Source organism: Myotis nattereri, assembly GCF_964212035.1.
Source record: "Myotis nattereri genome assembly, chromosome: 6".
NCBI lineage: Eukaryota > Metazoa > Chordata > Mammalia > Chiroptera > Vespertilionidae > Myotis > Myotis nattereri.
Genome location: NC_138081.1, coordinates 57111585 through 57133291, shown reverse-complemented (window position 1 = coordinate 57133291; position 21707 = coordinate 57111585). Strand labels below are relative to the sequence as shown.

Genomic DNA, 21707 nt, shown 5'->3' with positions numbered 1-21707 from the left:
TAAGTGGGCTGAGGGAAAAGCTTTTAGCAAATTTGAAAAAATCATGCTGGCACTGATGATGGGCCACTTAGGAGAGATTATTTCTAATAGAACAAAGAGTGGCGGAGGTGTGTGAAGTTCAGGCTGGAGTCTCCCCAGAGACCCTGTGCTCCTGACTGTCACTTTCTCTTTGGGGCGCACTGACTTTCTGTTGATGCACCCCCACCTCTGCATCAGCTGTTCCTAAGCACAGCCAAATATGACATGAAACAGGTTTTGGTATAGCATCCATTTGTCCACTGAGTGTTTTCTCAGGCACTGTTTAGGGGGAAACTGAAATGGAAATGGATAAAATGTATCTCTGCCCAAGCCTCTCCTCTCACCCTTCCCCTCTCCTGGGTGACCCCTCTAGCACTTCAGGAAACAGGTGGACTGCATGCATGCTTGTTTCTCTCCTTTCAGTCAGAGAAATATAGGCTTGTGCTCATTTAGATTGCTGCCTTTACTTACTGATTTCCAATATGTTTCCTCTTTGAGAGTATTTGTATTTTAAACTTTTGCTCTTTAGTTGTGGTCTGGAAAATTCTGTGCTCTGGAATCTAGCGGAGAATTTTAGTATCTGAATTCATTCTAAGAATGAGGCCCAAAGTGCTTTCAGATTGCTTTGGTCAAAGGAAAGGGTCATTTGACTGAATCGTGGTCAGCAAACCGTGGCTTGCGAGCCACATGCGGCTCTTTGGCCCCTTGAGTGTGGCTCTTCCACAAAATACCGCGTGTGGGCGCGCACGTACAGTGAGATTGAAACTTTGTGACCCATGCGCAGAAGTCGGTATTTTGTGGAAGAGCCACACTCAAGGGGCCAAAGAGCCGCATGCGGCTCGCAAGCCACGGTTGGCCGAGCCGCAGTTTGCCGACCACTGTAAGGAAGCCCTGTTTCAAAGAGTTTGTCAAGGAGCCCTGAATCTGTTTTCACGTAGGAGACATTCCTGAAGATCTAGGGGAGGCAAAAGGGTTCTTCTGGCCTTCACTGCTCTCATCTGCAGCCCTAAGGCGTGCTTTCTGCTCAGACTTGGTACTGAGGACCCTTTTGGCTGGCCACTTCCACCCTTCTGCACCCTCCGCTTTCTCAATCACTTTCTTCCCTTTCTCAGCTGCCCATCGGCCATTGCTATCCCAGGGCTCATCCTCTGGGTATTCTCCCTTGACTCTCGGCTGGCACTTGGTCTGATTTCCCTGGCCCTACCCTGAAGCATGGTGGCCCTGCTAGTACCGCGGACATTTTGCAAACGCATTTGCCTGTTTGCTACACATTTTAAATCTTCAAGTTCATTGTGAGGAGGATGTCTAGATTAGGAAGGCGAATCAGCTCTAATAATTTATGAGATGTTAAGTAAAAGCTCGAATATGGCCTCTACTTGGGTATGGCCCTTGGATCATCTGTGGAAGTCAGGGTTGATTCTCAACTGGTAAACATCTCATGAGGAAATTGGTTGTTAAACAGTTTGAATATTACCCCAACCTACTTTGGCCCAAATGAAAAGTGGTAGAGTGCAAAAGCATAGACCTTAGATTTATCCAGACATGGGTGCCAATTAATGTGTGACCTTGAGCAAGTTATGTAACTTATTTACGTCTATGGTCTCTGTGGTTACTCTGTGCTTCCTGCAAGATTAAATAAGATGACAAAAATAAAAATATGTATCACAGTTTCTGAAACTATTATTATTTGCTTCTTTATTTTTTTGTTTGTATTCCAGGATCTGAACTACCTTTTTTGAAGGAGGGGAGAGGGGTAAAGTAGTTAGAAAGGGGCTTCCAGAAAGAGAATGGTTTTGGTAATTATTTCAAATGTTTAGTTCCTTCTGAAATTCTCTAACAATAGAAATAATTTAAGATATTCTTATTATCTCAAACAGTAAATACATATAATCAGGGATGGATAAACAATCTTTATAGCTTTGAACTTAAGCCTTAGTTTATCACATCCATCTTTGCATTAAGAACATTCTTACCTCATGTCTATGCAAAGATATTTTAAATGAGTTATCATGTTTTCCCTGGGAAATGGATATGAATATTGACTCTGAAAGTATTTTTAGTGTTTTTTTCAAAGTTATAAGTCAAGATACCATTGAATGTTCTTAATGCAAAGGCATCTTGACTTATAACTTTGAAAAAACACTAAAAATACTTTCTGAGTCAATATTCATATCCATTTCCCAGGGAAAACATGATAACTCATTTAAAATAGCTCTACATTGACATGAGGTAATAAAGCCCGTAATTTGTGGCCTGATAATCTAATGGAATACTAGAGTCAAGCTTGGCAATTCTGAATGAATGAATAGTTTATGTGATCCTTGGTTTAATTCAAATCTATGTACTCTGAGAACTGGGAATGGTGATAGGCATTTAGTAGGTAACTAACAAATGTTTATGTGAACAATGAATAGAGACACCATTCAGCCCAATGCTAATTGTATTGAGTTTATATATAGCTTCTAAGCTATAGTTTCTCCATCAGGGGTGATCTTGCCTCCAGGAGACAATAGACAGCATCTGGAGACATTTTATTTTCACAACTAGCGGTTGTTACTGACATCTGATGGGTAGAGGCCAGGGATACGACTAAACATCCCACAATGTACAGGACAGCCCTCCACAACAAAGAACTAATCTGCCTCCAAGGATGAGAAACTCTGCCCTAAGCCATAGATACTTGAGATTGGTACGTCTCATACCACAGTGATATGTAATGCTGCCTTCTGCTTTCCATGCTGAATGCTTTATGTGCTCGCCGCTAAATGTGTATTCCGGCCATTTAGGTAGATTTTCCATGATATAACTTTACTTTGTCTGCCCTTTTACAGGATGGCAGGGGCTATTCATCTTTAGTACGAAAAAAAGCAAATGACTTAGGGAGTTGTATAAGAGACATTATGCATCCTTTTTATAGTGACAGTCTGCTGCGGCAGATATAATCTTTATCCTCTGTAAAACTAGAGACACTATATACCATTTACTCATCTCTGCTTATCTCTTATTTTTGTTTGTCTGCTGCAGTTTCTTATGTCTCATAAAATAAAACCTTGGCTTAATGTGCACTTCTGTAGCCTTGGAGAAAACTTTGAATCCTCAAAAATGCATAGAGTGTAAAAGTTGCAAAGATGATATCATATTATTACTTTTGTTTAACACTTTCTGCAGGCCTGAGCACCTTTCTACATGCAACCAATTGTCTATATCACAATTTAGCCCTGTAAAATAAAGACATGCATAAGGAGCTGTGGACCTGGACTATCATTTAGCTTCAGCTGCTAAGTCCCTCCTGAGCCTGCAATATGTACAGCAGCTAGTTTCATTCTGTCATCAGCCCTTGTTGTGTTTGCTGGTATTTGCCTACTTGTGGTAAAGGCAGAGAGTTGGTAGTGAGGAATGTAAGTGCTAGATTCAACGCTGGCATTCAAATCCTGATCCCAAAACCACCGTATTTCACCTTGGAAAAGTTCCTTACTGTCTTTACCACTCAGATTCCACATTTGCATATGAGGACAATAAAACCAAGTTATGAAACTAGACCATTGAGGAATGCACACTAAGTGCTTAGACCGTAACCAGCATGCAGCAAGCTCTCAACAGCACTTGTTAGGATGATCGTTAGTGAGATGTATCTCTCATGCATTATGTCTTTCTTGTCTCTTCTCCCTGTTAATAGTGAGGAGATAATTTCTTCTCCAAATGTCTATGTTGTCTCCCCGGGCCATACCATATATTCCTGGTTACAACTTGCAAATTGTAAGATAATGTTGACTAGATACAAATACAGCAGTTTTAACTTCTCTATCTGGCAGGAAAGTTAATATAGCCTACGGACCAAGAATCTCAAAGTCATCCTCAATTTTCTCTAGTGATATATTTTGTAAATCTTTAAGTATAGGGGCAGAATATTAACATAAATGCTGCAGTTGTAATATAAAAGAAGTTGATGCATTAGTCTCTGTTTGGTGTGGGTTTTTAATTTTTCCTAAAGTCTACATATTTAAAGAGTAAAATTTGATGAGTTTTTATATCATGAACTTATCACTACAGTCAAGATATATTTTTTATCAGCCACCAAGGTTTCCTTTGTAATTATGTTTACTTTATCAGAAGGTTGGCAGGTAAGAATTAACTAGATTAAGATCAACACAAGGAAATTTTGCACTCTCTCAACTAGACATGCAGAATTATAAGTACATCGCCAAACAAAATAACAAAACGTTTTCTCTGAAATCTAAGTGAAAGTGTAGTTGGGTCAAAATATAGGTTCTTGGACCTATAACTGTATAGTATTAACTCAGTTATTCACTCAACAAATATGCACTGAGCATTTACTGGGAGCCAGCACCTGTTCCAGGGGGATGGGCAGTACAGTCTGAAGAAGCTGAATCCCCTGGAACAGCTTATTTGGGAGAGAAGCCATAAAACTAAAACTTATAGAAGTAGACAGATCCTTGCCCTCCTTGGTTTGGCTCAGTGGATAGAGCATCAGCCTGCAGACTGAAGGGTCCCAGGTTCGATTCCAGTCAAGGGCACATGCCCCGGTTGCACGCTTGATCCCCAGTGGGGGCATGCAGAAGGCAGCCAATCAATGATTCTCTCTCATCATTGATGTTTCTAGCTCTCTCTCCTGCTCCTTTCTTCTCTGAAATCAATAAAAATATATATTTTTTTAAAAATGTAGATATATCCAGATAAAATTTTAAATGAAATACTGTCCTAAGCACTAGATTGTGATAGGTTAAAAAAAAAGAATTTGTAAATATCATTTATTTGTAACTAGAGGCCTGGTGCATGAAATTTATGTACTGGGGGTGGGGAGGTTACTCAGCCCAGCCTGTGTCCTCTCACAGTCTGGGATCCCTCTGGCAGTCAGAGACCCTTCGCTCCTTACCACCCGCCTGCCCACTGCTCCTCAGAGCTAGGCTTGCTGCTCCTTAGCACTGCCGCAGAGGCAGGAGAGGCTCTCGCCACCTCCACTGCGTTCGTTCGTCAGCCTTGAGCCCGGCTTCTGGTTGAGCGGTGCTCCCCTTGTGGGAGTGCACTGACCACCAGCAGGCAGCTTCTGCATTGAGCGTCTTCCCCCTGGTGGTCAGTGTGCATCATAGCGACTGGTCGTTCCGCATATTAGGGTTTGGTTGATTTGCATATTAGGGTTTTATTATATAGGATAAGTGTGCATTAGTGCAATTTAAAATGTTACAGTATTAGCATCAAAATTCTTAGAGGACCAATCTTAGAGGAACTATAAGGACTAATCAAGAGCAATGAATTTCAGGACTTAAAAATAATAGTGCAATAAAAATATCACCAACTTACAATTCAGTTTTATAAAGAAAATTTTCAAGTAATCATAGCAGTTGATATTTTTTAAGGAACAATATAGCCTATACTTGCATAGGGGAGATGGAGCATTTGTATTCTATATTCCAGTTTTGTTCAATAGAAATGTTTATATCTTAAAGGCATCAGTTTTGCTTTTTTTAAATAGGTACACATTTATTAAATGGCTGGGTGGCTTAGTTGGTTGGAGTGTCATCACCTACATCAAAAGGTTGCTGGTTTGATTCCCAGTCAAGGTACAAACCTAGTCTCCTAAATAGTGAAGCAATAAATTAAATTGAATTGAATAAAATACATACATAATTAAGTAAACTATCATAGTAGGTCACTGTTCATGTAAAATCTGCCCTGCCTCTACTAAAAAAGAAGTTCCTTTCAAGAAACACTGTTTCTATAGCCACAGAAAATCATTCTGTGTATCTCTGATTTTCCAATAGCCTCTGTGAATGATCTTTGATCTTTACTGTAGAATAAATGTATAAGAAACCAATTTTCAATGGTATAAAAGCTAAGATCTGGGCATGTCCTTTAGATTTGGAGATTATATATATATATATATATATATATATATATATATATATACTTTTATTGATTTCACAGAGGGAGAGGGAGAGAGAGAGAAAAACATCAGTGATGAGAGAGAATCACTGATTGGCTGCCTTGCTCCACATTGGGGATCAAATCTGAAACCCAGGCATGTGCACTGATAGGATTGGAACTGTGACCTCCTGGTTCACAGGTTGATGCCAATCACTGAGCCATGCCAGCCAGGCTAGATTTTTTTTCTTTAACATACGAATACTAATAGCTTTGTCACTTTACTTCTTTTCCACTTTCTTGAGATATAATTGATATATAACTTTGATTTAAGTATAAGGTATACAACTTGAATATTTTATACACATATATGTTGCAAAATGATTACCACAATAGTGTTAGCTAATACCTCCATCACCTCACTTAACTAGCGTGTTATTTTTTTTTTTTGGCGGGGGGGAGGAAGGGGTGGTGAGGGGTAATATCTACTCTTTAGCAACCTTCATGTCTATAATACAGTATCATTACCATATTGTACATTATATTCTTAAAATGTATTCATCTTATAACTGGAATAGATACTATTTACCCTACCTGCCAGCCTCTGGTTGTCCACCATTCTACTCTCTGTTTCTCTGAATTCAGCTTTTTTAGATTCTATACATAAGTGAGATCATACATTGTCTTATTTTCTCTAACTTTTTTCACTTATTATAATACCATCAAGCTCGATCCAATTGTTGCAAATGTCAGAATTTCCTTCTTACTCAATATTTCATTTTGTGTTCGTGAGGGTGTGCATGTATATGTGTGTGTGTGTTCATCAATGTGTGCATGTGTGTGTGTGTGTGGTGTGATATATAGATCACATCTCTTTTATCCATTCACCCATATATGAACATAGGCGGTTTTCATACCTTGGTTATTGTAAATAATGCTGGAGTAAACATGGGAGTAGAGATCCTGATTTCATTTCCTTTGGATTCATATACAGAAGTGGGATTGGTGATTCGCATGGTAGTTCTATTTTTAATATTTTTGAGGAATCTCCACGCTGTTTTCCATAGTGGCTGTACCAATTTTCATTCCCAAAAACAGTGAAGAAAGGTTTGCTTTTCTCCGCATCCTCACCAACCCTTGTTATCGCCAGTCTTTTTTATGGTGCTATCTCATTATGGATATGGTTTGCATTTCTCTGATGGCTTTTCATGTACCTGTTGGCCAACTGTATTTTTCTTTGGAAAAATGTCTATTTAGGTACTCTATCCATTTTTTATTGGATTATTTTATTTTTGGTTATTGAGTGTCATTTTACTTCTTAATATATAATAGGTACTGTTTCCTTTAAGAATAGATAAAACAATATTTAAAGATTATATTTAAAATATTGATCTAGTTCTTTGGCAGAGTTTCCAATGACATCTGATGGTACTTAAAAGAAAAAAAAAACTTGCATCATTTGTTTGGTCTCTCAATATGCCAATAAAAGAGCTCTCTGACCTTCCGTCATACTTTAGGAAAGGAAATTATAGCTTGTCATTTTTCATTGTATAATTAATGGGGTAATTAACAAGTTAGTGTTAAGATTTCAAGGGCTGACTTAATTCTCTTTCTTTAATGCCAACCTAATTATTTCAATTGGATAAAAGCATAAAACATTAATGGTGAAAATGGAACAGGAGATTTAAAATACGCTTAATTGACAAATCAGAATCATTAGTCATGCAATTAGGACTTTTTGAAAAATTCTTTTAAAGTTAAATTAAAAAGTAAAACTATTTGTAAATTTGCTGAAATGGATATTATAAATTATTTTGCCAATGCTGAATTATTCTAAATTTTATTAATGTATACTTGACAATTTTACTATATTTAGAGTGTAATGTTCTTCCTCCATATTAAAACAAATTCAGAACTGTTTTACTCTAAGAGAAAGAATATTTAGCATAATTAAAACTACATAATGTGTAAGTTCAAAAAACTAAATATTTTAATAAGTAGTTGATAATTTGACAATATTAAATCACTATAAAATCATTCTAGTTTTCCTTAAAATGTTAAATTTGTTTTTATCTATAAATTATATCTTTGTTTATTCTATTAACAAGTTTTACATATCAATAATTATTTTTTAGTATATGATAATTTGCATGTTATTCAAGATAAGATGGATCAGTGGTCCTCAGAGTGTGGTTGCTAAACTACCAGAATGATAATCACTTGGCAACTTATTAGAAAGAAAAAGTCTCAGGCCACATTCTATCCCTACTAAATCAGAAGCTGGGAGTGAGAACCTCAAGATGTGTTTAACAAGAATTCCTAATTATTATATTGCACAGTGAAGTTTGAGAATGACTAGACTAGGTTATGGTGTAGGAAAAATCAATCCCAGTGATTTAACAGAACAAAATTGTATGTCTCTTAAAAGTAAAGTCTACTGTAGATCAAAATAATTCCCCAAGGCTGCTATCTTCAATATTTTGGCTCAGTATTTTAGAATGCTTTGAACATAGAGCACAATTGCTCTGGCAGGGAATGAGGAAGCTGGAGAATTAGTGCCAGGTAATGAAATGATTTACCAGGAAATGAGCAACACTACTGCTCACATTTCATCAACTAAAGCAATCCACATGGCCACACCTAAATTCGAGGATTAGTTAACTTCAATTAGCTGAGATCTAGAAGTAGAGATAATCAGATATTGGTAAATACTAGTAATGCCTCATTCAATTGCAAGTCCTTGGGTATACTCCACAAGTTCCTGAATCATAGGAGTTGACCAAGGAATCTCTAGTTTTAACAGTAGCCCAGAAAATACCATTTCTGATAGCAGTTCAATTAAAGAACCAGTGCTTTGGATTTTCATTTTAATATTATATAGTAAATTTTATTTTATCAAAAGAAAGATAACTGGGTTTACAAAAAAATGCAAGTGTTTTTTAATTGTAAAATAATTTATTTGACGGTTATATGGGGGGAAGGAAAGCTATAAGGTTTTGTATTGTTATTGGCTTTCACTAGTCAAGGCTCTAATTATCACAGGGTAGACTTAGCATGCATTTAGTGCATTTATACAAAAGAAATTTATTTCTTGAGCTGTTTTTAGAGTTACTGAAATATTATCAGGGTAGACACCACGTCTTTGTCATTTCCCATCTGAAATAATCCTGCAATAATTATGGACAATTATCCTGTCTGGAATTTGAGTGTTAATCCTTTCTTGTCTTCTCAAAATTTTTGATTCTAGATAATTTTGTCTCCAAATATACTTTATATAGCTTATATTTAAAACAAGATAAAAATTTACACAATGGTGAGTAGGATCGAGAAAACTGCTTTAAAAGGGAGTTGTGTTAACTTGATATACCATGAGCATCAATCATAGGTTTTAATGCATTCAGGATTTAGAATTTTAAAAATGTTTCTGATACAGAATCAATATATTTTAATAGAATATCTGGTAACTAATCTATTAAATCTTTCAGAAATAGACATATAATTGACTCATTTCTCTTCTTCTTTACCTGAAGTTTATTGTATTTTAAAATGAATTCTCCCACTTGTTTAGAGGTTGGTGCTATGGACCATAATCATTAATTACTAAGTAACTCATATAAAAATGAACATTTTTGCCAAAATGTTCTACACTTAGTTATTTTTAAACAAATGACATTACTGTTGCCAAGACAATAAGGGAACATATATGTATGTATTCATATATGTACATATATACACATATAAACATGTACACATATGTAACACAATCTCAAAAATATCTTCAGCTTTCAGTTTCCCCAAACTCTTTCTCCAAATTGAAATTTAAAGAAATAAACTCCCTTCTTTGAATCTCTTTCTCCCCTAGTTACTTGTTTTCTTCTTGCTTTTTCTCTGAAACACCTTTCCTTCAGATATTTCCATGGTATATTTCCTCAGCTTATGCTAATATTGGCACAAATGTCACCTTGTAAATACAGTCACTTCTGACAACTCAACTTAATATTGTACTATTAAGTTGTGCTCCCTTGTACTCCCTATATGGCTTTCTTGCTTTATCTCTCCATAATACTTACCACATTGGATAATATATAATACAGATATTATTATTGTATATCACCCAAACTAGAATGCAAACTCCACCAGGCAAAGAATTTCTGTGTTTTGTTCACTCTTACATTTCCAGTGCCTAGAACAGTGCTGACAGATAGCAAATGTTTGATAATTGATGTGGACTAAAGGAAATAATAAATTAAAGAAAACAAATGAAGTAGTAAATAAATAGATGAATTAATTATAAAACAATTAGGCCTTTCACATCCAGGAAAGCATCACCCTTGCTAAAAGGGTTAGGTGAGTACAATGAAAATAAGCCTTAGTATAGAACTCATGATTAATTATTTTAGCAACTAAATTAACTCCTGTATCATACACACAAAGAATAGAATTATCAACTCACAGGTGTAAGTTAGAGAATGTCACTTCACATTTATACTTTCTAAAACTATTTGGGGTGCACCTGAAGGTGGTGAATCACCAAAGGGAAAGGGTATACCAGGCAGAGAGAACAGTTTCTACACAGCAAAACTTAGCAATATCAGAGCAAGATTGGAAAGAGAGAAAGACAATTACTACTATATAAGACAACTGTAGCATAAGTATTGACAGGAGAAATACCAGGGAAGTAAAATCAGAGAGGCATGAGAATACCAATGTTGGATGCTGCATGTGGCATGTTTGAGGAATTAGCACTCATTCTTCTAAAAACTGAGGAGCCACCAAATGGCTTTATGCCTGAAACAGAGGTGGATAGACTATCATTTAAAAAACAACAACACCATTTTCTCTGCATCAGATAGATGAGCTTATATAGGGCAGTGGGCAGAATATGGTCAAGCAGTAAATGATATGGACATTAACTAATGTAGTGGAAATAGAGGATAGAGCTAAATTTGAAAGATGTGCAATAGAAATGAGAAGTATTAAGTGATCAATTGGAAATAAGGGTGAAAGAAAGACAAGAATCTAGAATTGTCACTAGGGATCTGGCTGGGCAACCCAGTAAAGAGGGAAATCCAGGAGAAAAAACAAGTTTTGAGGTACAAGTAATATGTTTATTTTGTATCATTGTTGGATTACATGTGCCTGTGAGATCCATATAAAGATGATCAGTGGGTGGCTAGATCTGTGAATAAGGAGTTCGTAGGAAAAATTGAAGTAGTCATGCACTGTGCAACAATGTTTTGGTCAACGACAGAACACATAGATGACGGTGGCATACCATATAGCTTGGGTGTGTAGTAGGTATAGAATCTAGGCTTTTGTACATGCACTCTGTGAGGTTGACACAATGATGAAATCATATAACAATGTATTTCTGAAAACGTATCCTCGTCATTAAATAGCACAGATTGCATCTGCAGAGGAAGGCACAGGTTAGCTTCTACTAAACAAGTAGAAACCCATAAGTTTATTTGTGTACCTCACTCTGTAGAGAGAGTGAGGTAAATATGTAAAAAACAAGAAGACTGGGCCTAAAGCCTTGAACAATAGCAGCTTTTAAGAATCAGGGAACAAATAAAGACTTCAAGAGTATAAGAATGGGAATTAATGGCTGAAAAGAAGTAGGTAATACAGAGAGGATGATGGCACAGATGCCAAAATAGGAGAGCTTTCTTCCTTCCCCTGAGGAAGGGAATAATCCAAATTGGGTCAGAGAGAGAATAAAAGTCCTATGCTCCGCCCTATGCTGCACAGAGAGGGTGACAGACAAGAACAGAAAAAGGCTAAGGGGGAGGTAGCCACCAAGAGGCGCATGCCAGTATGTTCCAGATTTAAATATAGGAAAATTGTTTGTGTCTGACCTTCACCAGGGAATTATTCTCACTTTATGATTTTTTTTTCCTTTCCAAGAAAAACAATATTACTAATCATTAAAGTCTGGTACCAGATATACTCCTACTTTTTGTTTAGAACTACATACGCATTTATTTCACTAGAGGCAGTAATATAAATTGTGTGATTGTCGTTTAGAAATTTTATTTTTTATTTTTTTAAGATTTTCATATGCTTAAAAGATTTTAAAATGTAGACAAAGAAGTAGTTCTATGAATGTTTAAAAATATTCACTCTCATATACTCAGAATTCAAATCATAGTATTTCATATAATTTTTATGTTTGCTTAAATAGAAATAAACTATTTCAAGAAAAATCTACTTTGTGGAAACACTAGTACACCAAGTTATGTAATCAACTATATTCAGATAATTAGGTTTAATTCATAAGTGCTAATGGTATGCACTTGGAATTAGAGAACTTGGAGCTTTGTACTTAGAACAAAGTACTTTTTACTTTGTACTTAAAACATATAATCATCTTAGATCCAAATATACCACTCACTGAAAAAAAATAAAATTATTTAGTTATCTGTTTTGCAATACAAAAATTGTTATATTATTCAAAAATTAATGTCTTACAGGAATACATATTTTCATATTAACTTACTCTATTGAATTTTTATTTTTCCTACCTAAATATAGGTCCAAGATATAATAAAATAAAAATTTTCTTATCAGTTAACTTTGTATTTTACTATTATACTAACTCCAAAGGCACACACAGATATATCTAGAACCTGGATTATAAATATATTTCATCCAAGTTACAGAAGGTAGTAAAGAAATCAGTTCTGCTTTTGCTTAGGATAAAGGTCCTAGACTTTTTTGTCTATTAATGTAATAGAAATTAATCAAAGTTTTACTTGTTAAATATTATATATGTAAAGAATTGACTCATTTTTTATCATTCATTTACAAAAACTTGCGTTCTCTCTCTTAACTTATCTTCACGTCTTTATTCATCATCATGACTGCTTACTCACTAACATAACTCTGAACTTCCTGTACCATGATCCTGTGTGTTGTTTTCCTTGTTTTTTGTTTTGTTTTGTTTTTTGGTCAATTTTTTTCATTTCTTCATTTGACAAAAGAAGTCCAAATGGAGGTCAGAGAAAAACGCAAATGGAAGCATAATAAGCCCATATTAAATTCCTGTTTTTCAAGATGTACTAATATCTCCAACACCTCTGAATGATTCCAAGGAAACATTTCATAGCTGTTTCAAAATGAGTGTGTTAAGAACCAGCTTTACCATACCCTCTCCCAAATACAGTTTTATTGTTTTCCCCACTTAGGTAAATTTTCCATTGATTAGTAGCCCAGTATAGAAACGTAGAGTCCGTTCCTTTTTTCTCTGTCCCCATCACTCCCTCCCCTTGCTTACTTACTAAATCCCTACAACCTGTAACTGGCAACTCTTCTGAGAATTCTCTACCTCAACATCACTTCATCAAAATCTCCCTAAGTGAGACTGTTACTCTTTTTTTCAACTTGAGTAATTCAGAAATTCTCTTGTTTTTGTTCTTGTCCGATTCCCCCCATATCACAGTAGCTCCAACATATTCTTCACACTATAGTCAGAGAGCCTTTGTCAAAAGTAATTCTGATTGTGTCTCTTTTTTTTAAACAATGACAAAAAATGAATCAAATAAAAATGTAAAAACTAACAATTTATCATAACATTTAACAGAGTGGGTTCTGGAGTTGACTGCTGAGGAGGACAAAGCCCAGGTCTACCATTTATTGGCTATGTAACCTTGGGCAAATTATCTGAACTCTTTCCATCTAAATTTTCCCATATTAAAAAAAAAAGGTGGAGTTAATAACATTCCTTTTTCTTAGAAAATAAGGAATAAATGGTACATAGCCTATGGCATTTGCATTGTGAGTTTTAAGCTCCTACTATGTGGGTTCTATGAAGCACTTTACATATTTCACTAGTCATGACTACAATTCCCTTAAGTATCTATTATCTTCAATTTACAAATGTGTCCATGCCGGCTTTTAATGTCAAGGAACTTGCTGAAAATTACACAACAGAGCCAGAATTTCAATCCTGAATGAGTATTTTGACACCAAAGGCCATAGTAACCATGACAGTCCAGGCTACCCAGTATCCTGCTCTCCCTGTGTCCTTTTCTGATTTCTTAGGAAAGGAACTGAATGGGTACAAGCCCATCCCTGAGACACTCGGTGGTGGCTTGGAAAGTAGGGTCATGTTACACAGACATAACTGGTACTGCTATACGCATGCAGCTATCAGGGGGGGGATTTGGGGGAGGAGGAGAGACAGAGTAGCTAGCTGGTTGAGAATTTTTGTGATTGTTCCTATCCTGGACTTTTATAAACTCTTCCTTATCATTCCTCATCTTTATAGTTTCTGGTGCTCAGTGGTAATGAAACACTTGCAGTTCCCTGATTAACTGGTTCCCTCAGACATTCTCAGATCTTTCCATGTTGCACCTTTCAGCGCCCTCCTCTAGTTGATGCATTCCTATTGTAACCTCATGATAACTTCATGATAATATCAACTTCACCAAAATATTTCCTCTGATTTCTCTTAGGCAGCGTTAAAACCTCCCCTCTTTCAACTGAAGGATTTGTATGCATGCATATAAGCATAACCGATAGACGCAAGACACTGGGGTCGGGAGGAGGTATGGGCATGTGCAGTGGGGTTGGGGGGATAGGGGAAGCCGGGGAAAGGTCAAAGGGGAAAAAAAGGAGAAATATGTACTACTATTTGTAATACTTTAAACAATAAAATAAAATTTAAAAAAATAAAAAAAATAAAACCTCCTCTCCTAAGCTGCCACTATATTGTTTCTCTTCTCTATCTGTACTTGCCACACTATAATTATGTCCTCCTCACAACTTCTCGCTCTCCGACCCCTCTTTCTACTCTCTCTTGCATTTCCAGCCCCCTTCCGAGGCCTTCATTCCCTTCTTCTTTTTCCATAGGTGTACCAGTAATTTAGTAGCAACCTGGAAATAGAATCCCAGACTTATTTACTAGTCCAGAGATCTTTGTTAATGGACTGCTGATCTATAAACAAAGATGAAGTACAGGGATTTTAAAGCAAATATTCACAACTTATTCTGGAATTGCTTACAAGCTGACAGCTATCCAACTTATTTTTAGTTTTTATTTAAAATGAATCATATGTTCCAAAGTGACTGACAGAAACACAGCTTTGTTTCTGAAGCCAATTCTTTTCTATCATTTTTGGACATCATTCAGAGCTGTAACAGACTTTCAGGGTGTTTAAAAGCATTCATCCATGACAACAACAAATGCTAATTATCATAAAAAATAAACAGCTCCTGTTAACATCATTCTAAGAATTTCTCCTACTCCAGCACTATATTTCATCTATCATCCCATCTGTTTTGGGGGCGGGAACAAAGACTGGATGGAAGTATAATTATCATGTATCAAACTGGACAACACAACAAAATAGAAATGAATATAAATGGGAGGAAAGGCATACATAATAAGTGAATCTGGAAAGGGAAGAAGGGACATAAATAAAATGGCACACTGTGTCCCGCAGTAAACAGCAGATACATTTAGTCCATAGTGGAGTTAATAATGTTCATCTTGTTGGGTATGTGGTGGATTTTTTTTTCCCATTTCAGTTCACAGTGCTAGTTATAATAGGATTCCCTCCCACATGATCAAATACTCGCGTTTTTTTCCATTGGAAGTTTAAAAATTATCCTATTAAATTATGTCATTAAAATTATACTTTGAGACTTTTAAATATAATCAAAAAGAATGAATCCATTTAGAAGGGGATCTTTTGTTTATCTTAAAGTCAATTCAATCACTCAAGAACCACATGTATGAAATAAAAATGCCTCACACACACACACACACACACACACAAATAGTGAAGAAAGGTGGTATAGTTAGTCCTTTGTACCCACATGTCCTACATCCCTGAATTAAACCAACTGTGGATCCAAAGAAAATGTTGTTGCTACCATTGTGTACTATGTAGTTAGGCCTATGATGGTTGTGTCTGTACAGCTTTTTACTTGTCATAATTCCCTAAATCATACAGTATAAAAACTATTGACATAGTGTTCACATTGTATTAGATATTGTAAGCAATCTAAAAATGATTAAATATACACAGGAGGATGTGCCTAGCTTATTTGCAAATACTACGCAATTTTATATAAGGGACATGAACATCCACAAATTTTGGAGTCCTAAGGGGTCCTGGAAACCACTCCCCTGGGGATGTTGAGGGAAAACTGCATGTCCATAAAAATTTTGAACGTTTACCAATTTTCTTCCAATTCTGAGGAGTTTTAAGATAATAAGAAATAAATACAAAATATCACATGTACAACATCCATATATAAATGTGTGTGTGTGTGAGTGCATGTATATGAAGGTATGTAATATTTGGGCATCATTCACCTGAAGTATATCAGAGGGAATAGAGAAGTAAATAACCCATGGATTCATAATGCATGTATATTGATATTAATATGTGACCATCCTTAAACATATATGGACTGGTTTGTAACTGAGGATGCCCTGGATGATCACATTATACAATTAAGAAAAACCATGCACATAGAAAGTTAATATTATTTATAAACATTTCACTTTTTAATCAGAAAAGCAAAATCACTTAATGTGTATTTAGACTCACTCTTCCTTATTCCAATTAAAATGTTTTTTAAATTATTTTCATTATTTTTCCAACCTTGTAACGCCTTGTTCCCTGTTCTCTTTGGAAAAAAAACCCTATCTGTCGTTTTGCAGATGGCAAATTTTATTGTCAAAAAGGACTGATTTCTGCATAATTCTAAATACTGAATGCATGAACAAAGTGTGTTCTTGGCACACTTTGGGAGAATTTAAATCCAAATAGATTTTAATGTTGATGTTAACATCAAGGTATAGTGTAAGGTCTTAGAATAAAATATCTTAAAATTTGAATTTAAAGAGCACTATTTAGATCACTGATAAATATCTAAGCATGAAATTCCTTATCACTATATGATAACTAGAACAGTATGCACATTCTTCAACAATGTAACTGCAAGAAAATTAATACTTTTACTGTTTACTTTCTTATATTTTGAACTTATTTTAATTAATAATTGAAGATAACCATTCATATATAAATTATGTACATTAAAATAAGAAAGCACAGTACATATTTACTAAAGATCCCAATCAATATCACTTATTAAATTTTATTTTTCAAGTCCCTAAAATATGCCTACACATAAACATTCCCAAAATTATGAGTATTTCAATGGATATTATATTGTTTGAAATCTAAGATAAAATGTTTACAAACTCTAATATGTTATACAGTTAAAGGTTATTACTGTTCATAAACATTCTTTGCACCTAAAGAGCTAGAAAAAATGTAAAGGCAAAATCTTGAATTTCTTGACAAGTTTCATTGAAAGCCGATCATGAAGTTTTAGGTTGAATAATTTTCTTGAACCCGGCAGAAATGTTTTGGGGATAAATATTGCAATATCATATTTCATACTATTTGCATCTTTCATCCAAAATTACAGTTGATACTAACTGATCCTCCACATAAAAAAGTGCTTCTTTTATAAATACAAAAATGCATATGATTTAACTGGGGTATTTTTGTTTGTTTGAATGTGTGAAATTAGTATTGATGGTTAATGTCAAATATCTTCCCATTCCTCCATTTAAAAAAAGCACCCAAGACTACAGTAAGCATCTTGAGTAAGTTTCAGAACAAAATTATTGATATTTAAAACATAGCCCCGAAGGCTACCGATCTTTCTTACCAGTGCTGTCATCATACACGACTGTGACTGTTTTCCACTTGAAGAACTGCACCAAGTCCAAAATGGCACGGCTCAGTGAAGAGAAGTCTGGGTAGAGACTGACATAGAAGGAATCTTTGTTGTCTGACACCTGGTGCTTCCAACGGGTCTGTATGTGGGGAACCCCCAGCGCATTGCAGATGGACTGCACGGCGTTTGCTGAAGAGCTGTGCGAAGGCCCGAAGATGGCAGCCACCCCAAGGGACAGCTGATCACAGGCTGAAGAGGAGATAGAAGTCTGTCAATAATGAGAGCGATGCCAGTGTGCCAACATTACCACATTATTTATGTAAGCCCAAAGGAATTATCCTGAAGAAAGATGTGTGTGTGTGTGTGTGCATTTTAAATATAAAACCTACATTTAGCTAATTTTACATTTTGTCTAACTCTAAATATTTTCAGTTTCTTAATAGGAAATTAATTCACCCAGGCACCTGCAGCTCAGTGCTCAAATAATTTTGCAGACAATATCAAGGGAATGAGAGAGATCAGGAGACAGAGGAGGACTATTCTAGAATGCAAGAGGGGAATGTTCATTTTGGAAGAATAGTTCTTATAAGGGAGCTGGGAGGAGTGTTCCTTCCCAAATCACTGGCCATTCTCTACAATTTGAATTCTTTTTATCAGAACCCATTTGGTCCCCTTCCCTATCCAAAAACCATGGCCACATACAACTAAGTATTTGCTTATATATAATAGTCAAGCTTATGCATGCAACCACCTACACATAACCTAATATAGCTCAAAAAAAGGCTGATTTCATATGGATTAATTTCATTAGGTAGAAAGTCATTTAGATAAGTGTTTAATTATCTTTATTTGACTTTTGGGTACTATAAGTATTTTATATTAATTTCATTTATTTTTTAAAGTTTATATTTCTTCCTGGAAAATTTATGCATATCAATGATAAGCAGAATAATCAAGCAAGTCATAAATAATCTAGAAGGTTTCAGATGAGAATAGATGTATTGTGATAGGGCTTTCAATTCTTTAAGATACACTGAAGTGAGTTTGAGCCTAGGAAATGAATAGTTATTGGAAACATAAAATCATCTTTAAATAGTTCAATACCTGGCCTGTGAAAAATGCTTAACTTTGTTTCATTTGGCTGGAAAAGGACAAATGGTTAGCAGAATCTCACAAATTTTGATGCAATTTAAATTAAAAATTAAATTTTAAAGGAAACAAGGAATGTCCAAAAATGGAGTATTCTGCTCTAAGGGGCCCATCCCTACAAATATTTAAACTGAACCACGGAGAATTGTTATAGGGATTTAGGTGTGCAGACCCGATCTTCCCAAGATAGTTTATGAGTCTGATGTACAAAATATTCTTGTATTTTCTTTCAGACAATTTGCTGAATAAAAATGCCATGTAATGGATAGATTAAGCATAGAGCTATTTAATAACTGAGTAAATTTCAGTTGAAAAAACCCACTTGTTTAAAATGATTGAAATTCTGAACCAACAGAAAGTCTAGAGTCTAAAATTTTTCACTCACTTGGATCTTATTTCCATACATTGAGAATAAAAAAATCTTCTTTCACTAAGTTTTTGACAAGTCACACATCAAGAAAATTAAAAACATTATATTAGGTTATTTAGAATGTTCCTAAGTGTATTTCAAATAAGAATTTGAGTGTTCAGTTATCAGAGTTATGTAAAATCAATGTATTATTCAAATAATAATTCAAGGATTAATGCTACAAAATATGCACTTATTGAACAAAACCATATTACCTATTAAAAGTATAAAACCATACTTACATCAGAGAATATGTACAAATTTAAAATTTTATTTTTTTTTAATTTTTGCCTATGAAAACAAATTTTAAAACATTTTAAGAATGTCCAAAATAAATAAGCTATTTCATAATTAACCATTAATACCCTAAGCAACACATATTTATTTATTGAATCCCCCATGAGGTTAAAAAACTGTATTAGATATCCCCTTATATTATCCTTTTACATATTTACTGTGCAAGAGCTTCACAAGATAAGATCCAAACCATGACATTCACCTTTCAACATCTCACAAATGAAGTTATTCATACACTTATTTGAGTTTTTCCTTCTTCTCAAAGTCAATTAATTAATTTGATTCCCAATGGATGACAAAATTTATAAATTCCTTTTAATATTTGAAAACCAAACACATTTAACATCTCATAATTTTGCTAGGGTATTCCCAGGACAGTAACCTGTTTGTTGTTAGAAAATTCTAGTCCTTCCTTTTTATGTTGCACCTTTGAAATCCATTAAGAAATATATTAATATTTTATTTATACTGCACTCATATTTCATATTCTTTGGTCTAAATGATTTTAGTGGAGATAGAGTTTCTTCTTAATGGAAATAATCATAAACTATATCACAAATCAAATGCAATGTCTTCCAGTTAATGACTTATTTTGTAATTATCATCATAATTATAGTATTTCTCAATAAACTTTACCCTTTTTTCAGCCTTTAAATCCTTTCATCACTCTGACATGGTTCTGAAATATGGAAACTTATTTGTATTCATAAAGACATGAATTCAAAGGGCAGACAGAATATAGGATTTGATAAACACTACATAGCTGGGGAAAAGAAGGATTCTTTGATCTCAAGAAACATTGTATCTTATCAGCTTTCATTAATATTAATGAGCTTAGGAAGAAATCTTCACCAAGGTAGAATGATAAACAATTGTGTACACTCCCCTCAGTGTAAGGTAGCTAATAAAACAATATTAGCGTGACAGAAAAGCAAACTGTGCTAAAAAATAGAGATTTAGAACAAATGCTTGTAAGCCCATTATTTGAAAGAAAATGTATATTATGAAATTTAATTCTTGTTACATAAATGCTATCTATGCCCCCCCAAAAAACCCTCCCACTTAAACAGAGTATGAACATCAAAACATCTCTCCAAACACATTTACTGATGTTTGGCTAAAATGATGCCTTGATAATAGTTTCTCTATTATTTTTCTTCATATAAAAATGTTATATTCATGGCCCACAAAATTATTTCCTCTTCTGATCATTTAAAATACAGTTTTACAACATTTATGATAAAACACAATTAATAAAGCATTCTAATTATCTCTTCATAAAGTCCAATTTTTATCATTGGTCATTTATTTTCAGTTACAAGAAAGAACATCAAGTGGTTAAAAAATGGGCATTGATTATACATAAATTAAAGATTATTCAAAATTTTCTAATAAAGCTTAGAGATCATGTGGAATTATAGGGTTTTCAAGGTAGACAGTAAATTAGGACCACAGTAATAATGTAATGGAGTTGACTGATAATCAATCAATCATTTGGTTGAAAAAGCAATTTTACTATTACGGATCTGATTGCATTTCTTGTTATAAGCACAATTATTTGCCAAGGGTAGTCACATCACTTTAACTTCCTTGATAATTTTAGGTGCATTTTGAAAAGAAACCTTTTGTGAAAATATTCCTAACAATCCTATATAATAAAAGGCTAATATGCAAATTGTCCCCTCGACCAGGAGTTCAAGTGGGAGTTCAACCAGGGGGCGGGGCTGGCCAGCCAACAATTGCCTGCAGCCCCTCCCCTGGTCAGCCCGTCCCCAGTCAACCCCCCCTCCCATCAGGGCGGGCAGGCCGGACCCCACCCTTGCATGAATTCATGCTCCAGGCCTCCAGTTTAATTATATTTGAAATTAAGAAATCTCTTTAGAATACCTGGAAATTTGAAATCCAGACCACATAATGTTAAATATCTATCAATTACCTTTCTTGGATGCTTCAAAACTGTCATAGAGGTTTATCTTCTGAGTGTCATAGGTTAGGGTAGTATTGGGCAACAAGGTTCTGTTTCTGTTGATGGTGTTCACAGCAAATCTGAATGCAAGTTCCTCAGCTCCCATCGGGCCGGATTCCACATATTCGAAAATACCACCTGGAAAAAAGGAAGAATAATCATATAATTTTTATGAAATAGAGAAAATGTCAACATTTTTCTACATTTCTAAGTGTGTATATATGTCTTTACTTGGGTGCATGTGTGTATATATATGATTTGTTTAAGTACATGGAGTTTGGGCTT

The 21707-nt window shown here is 34.9% G+C and overlaps 1 protein-coding gene across 2 annotated transcripts in view; it reads right to left on the bottom strand.

Moving 5' to 3' along the window:
• The window catches only part of GRIK2 (glutamate ionotropic receptor kainate type subunit 2), a 565655-nt gene that overhangs the window by 338290 nt on the left and 205658 nt on the right, over positions 1–21707 (bottom strand). For both annotated transcript variants that reach the window (XM_081093994.1, XM_081093993.1), the window contains 2 exons: positions 21393–21560; positions 17593–17850 (listed from right to left, as the gene is read on the bottom strand). In XM_081093994.1, the coding sequence (XP_080950120.1) occupies positions 17593–17850; positions 21393–21560 (426 nt within the window). The remainder of the gene's footprint in view (positions 1–17592; positions 17851–21392; positions 21561–21707) is intronic.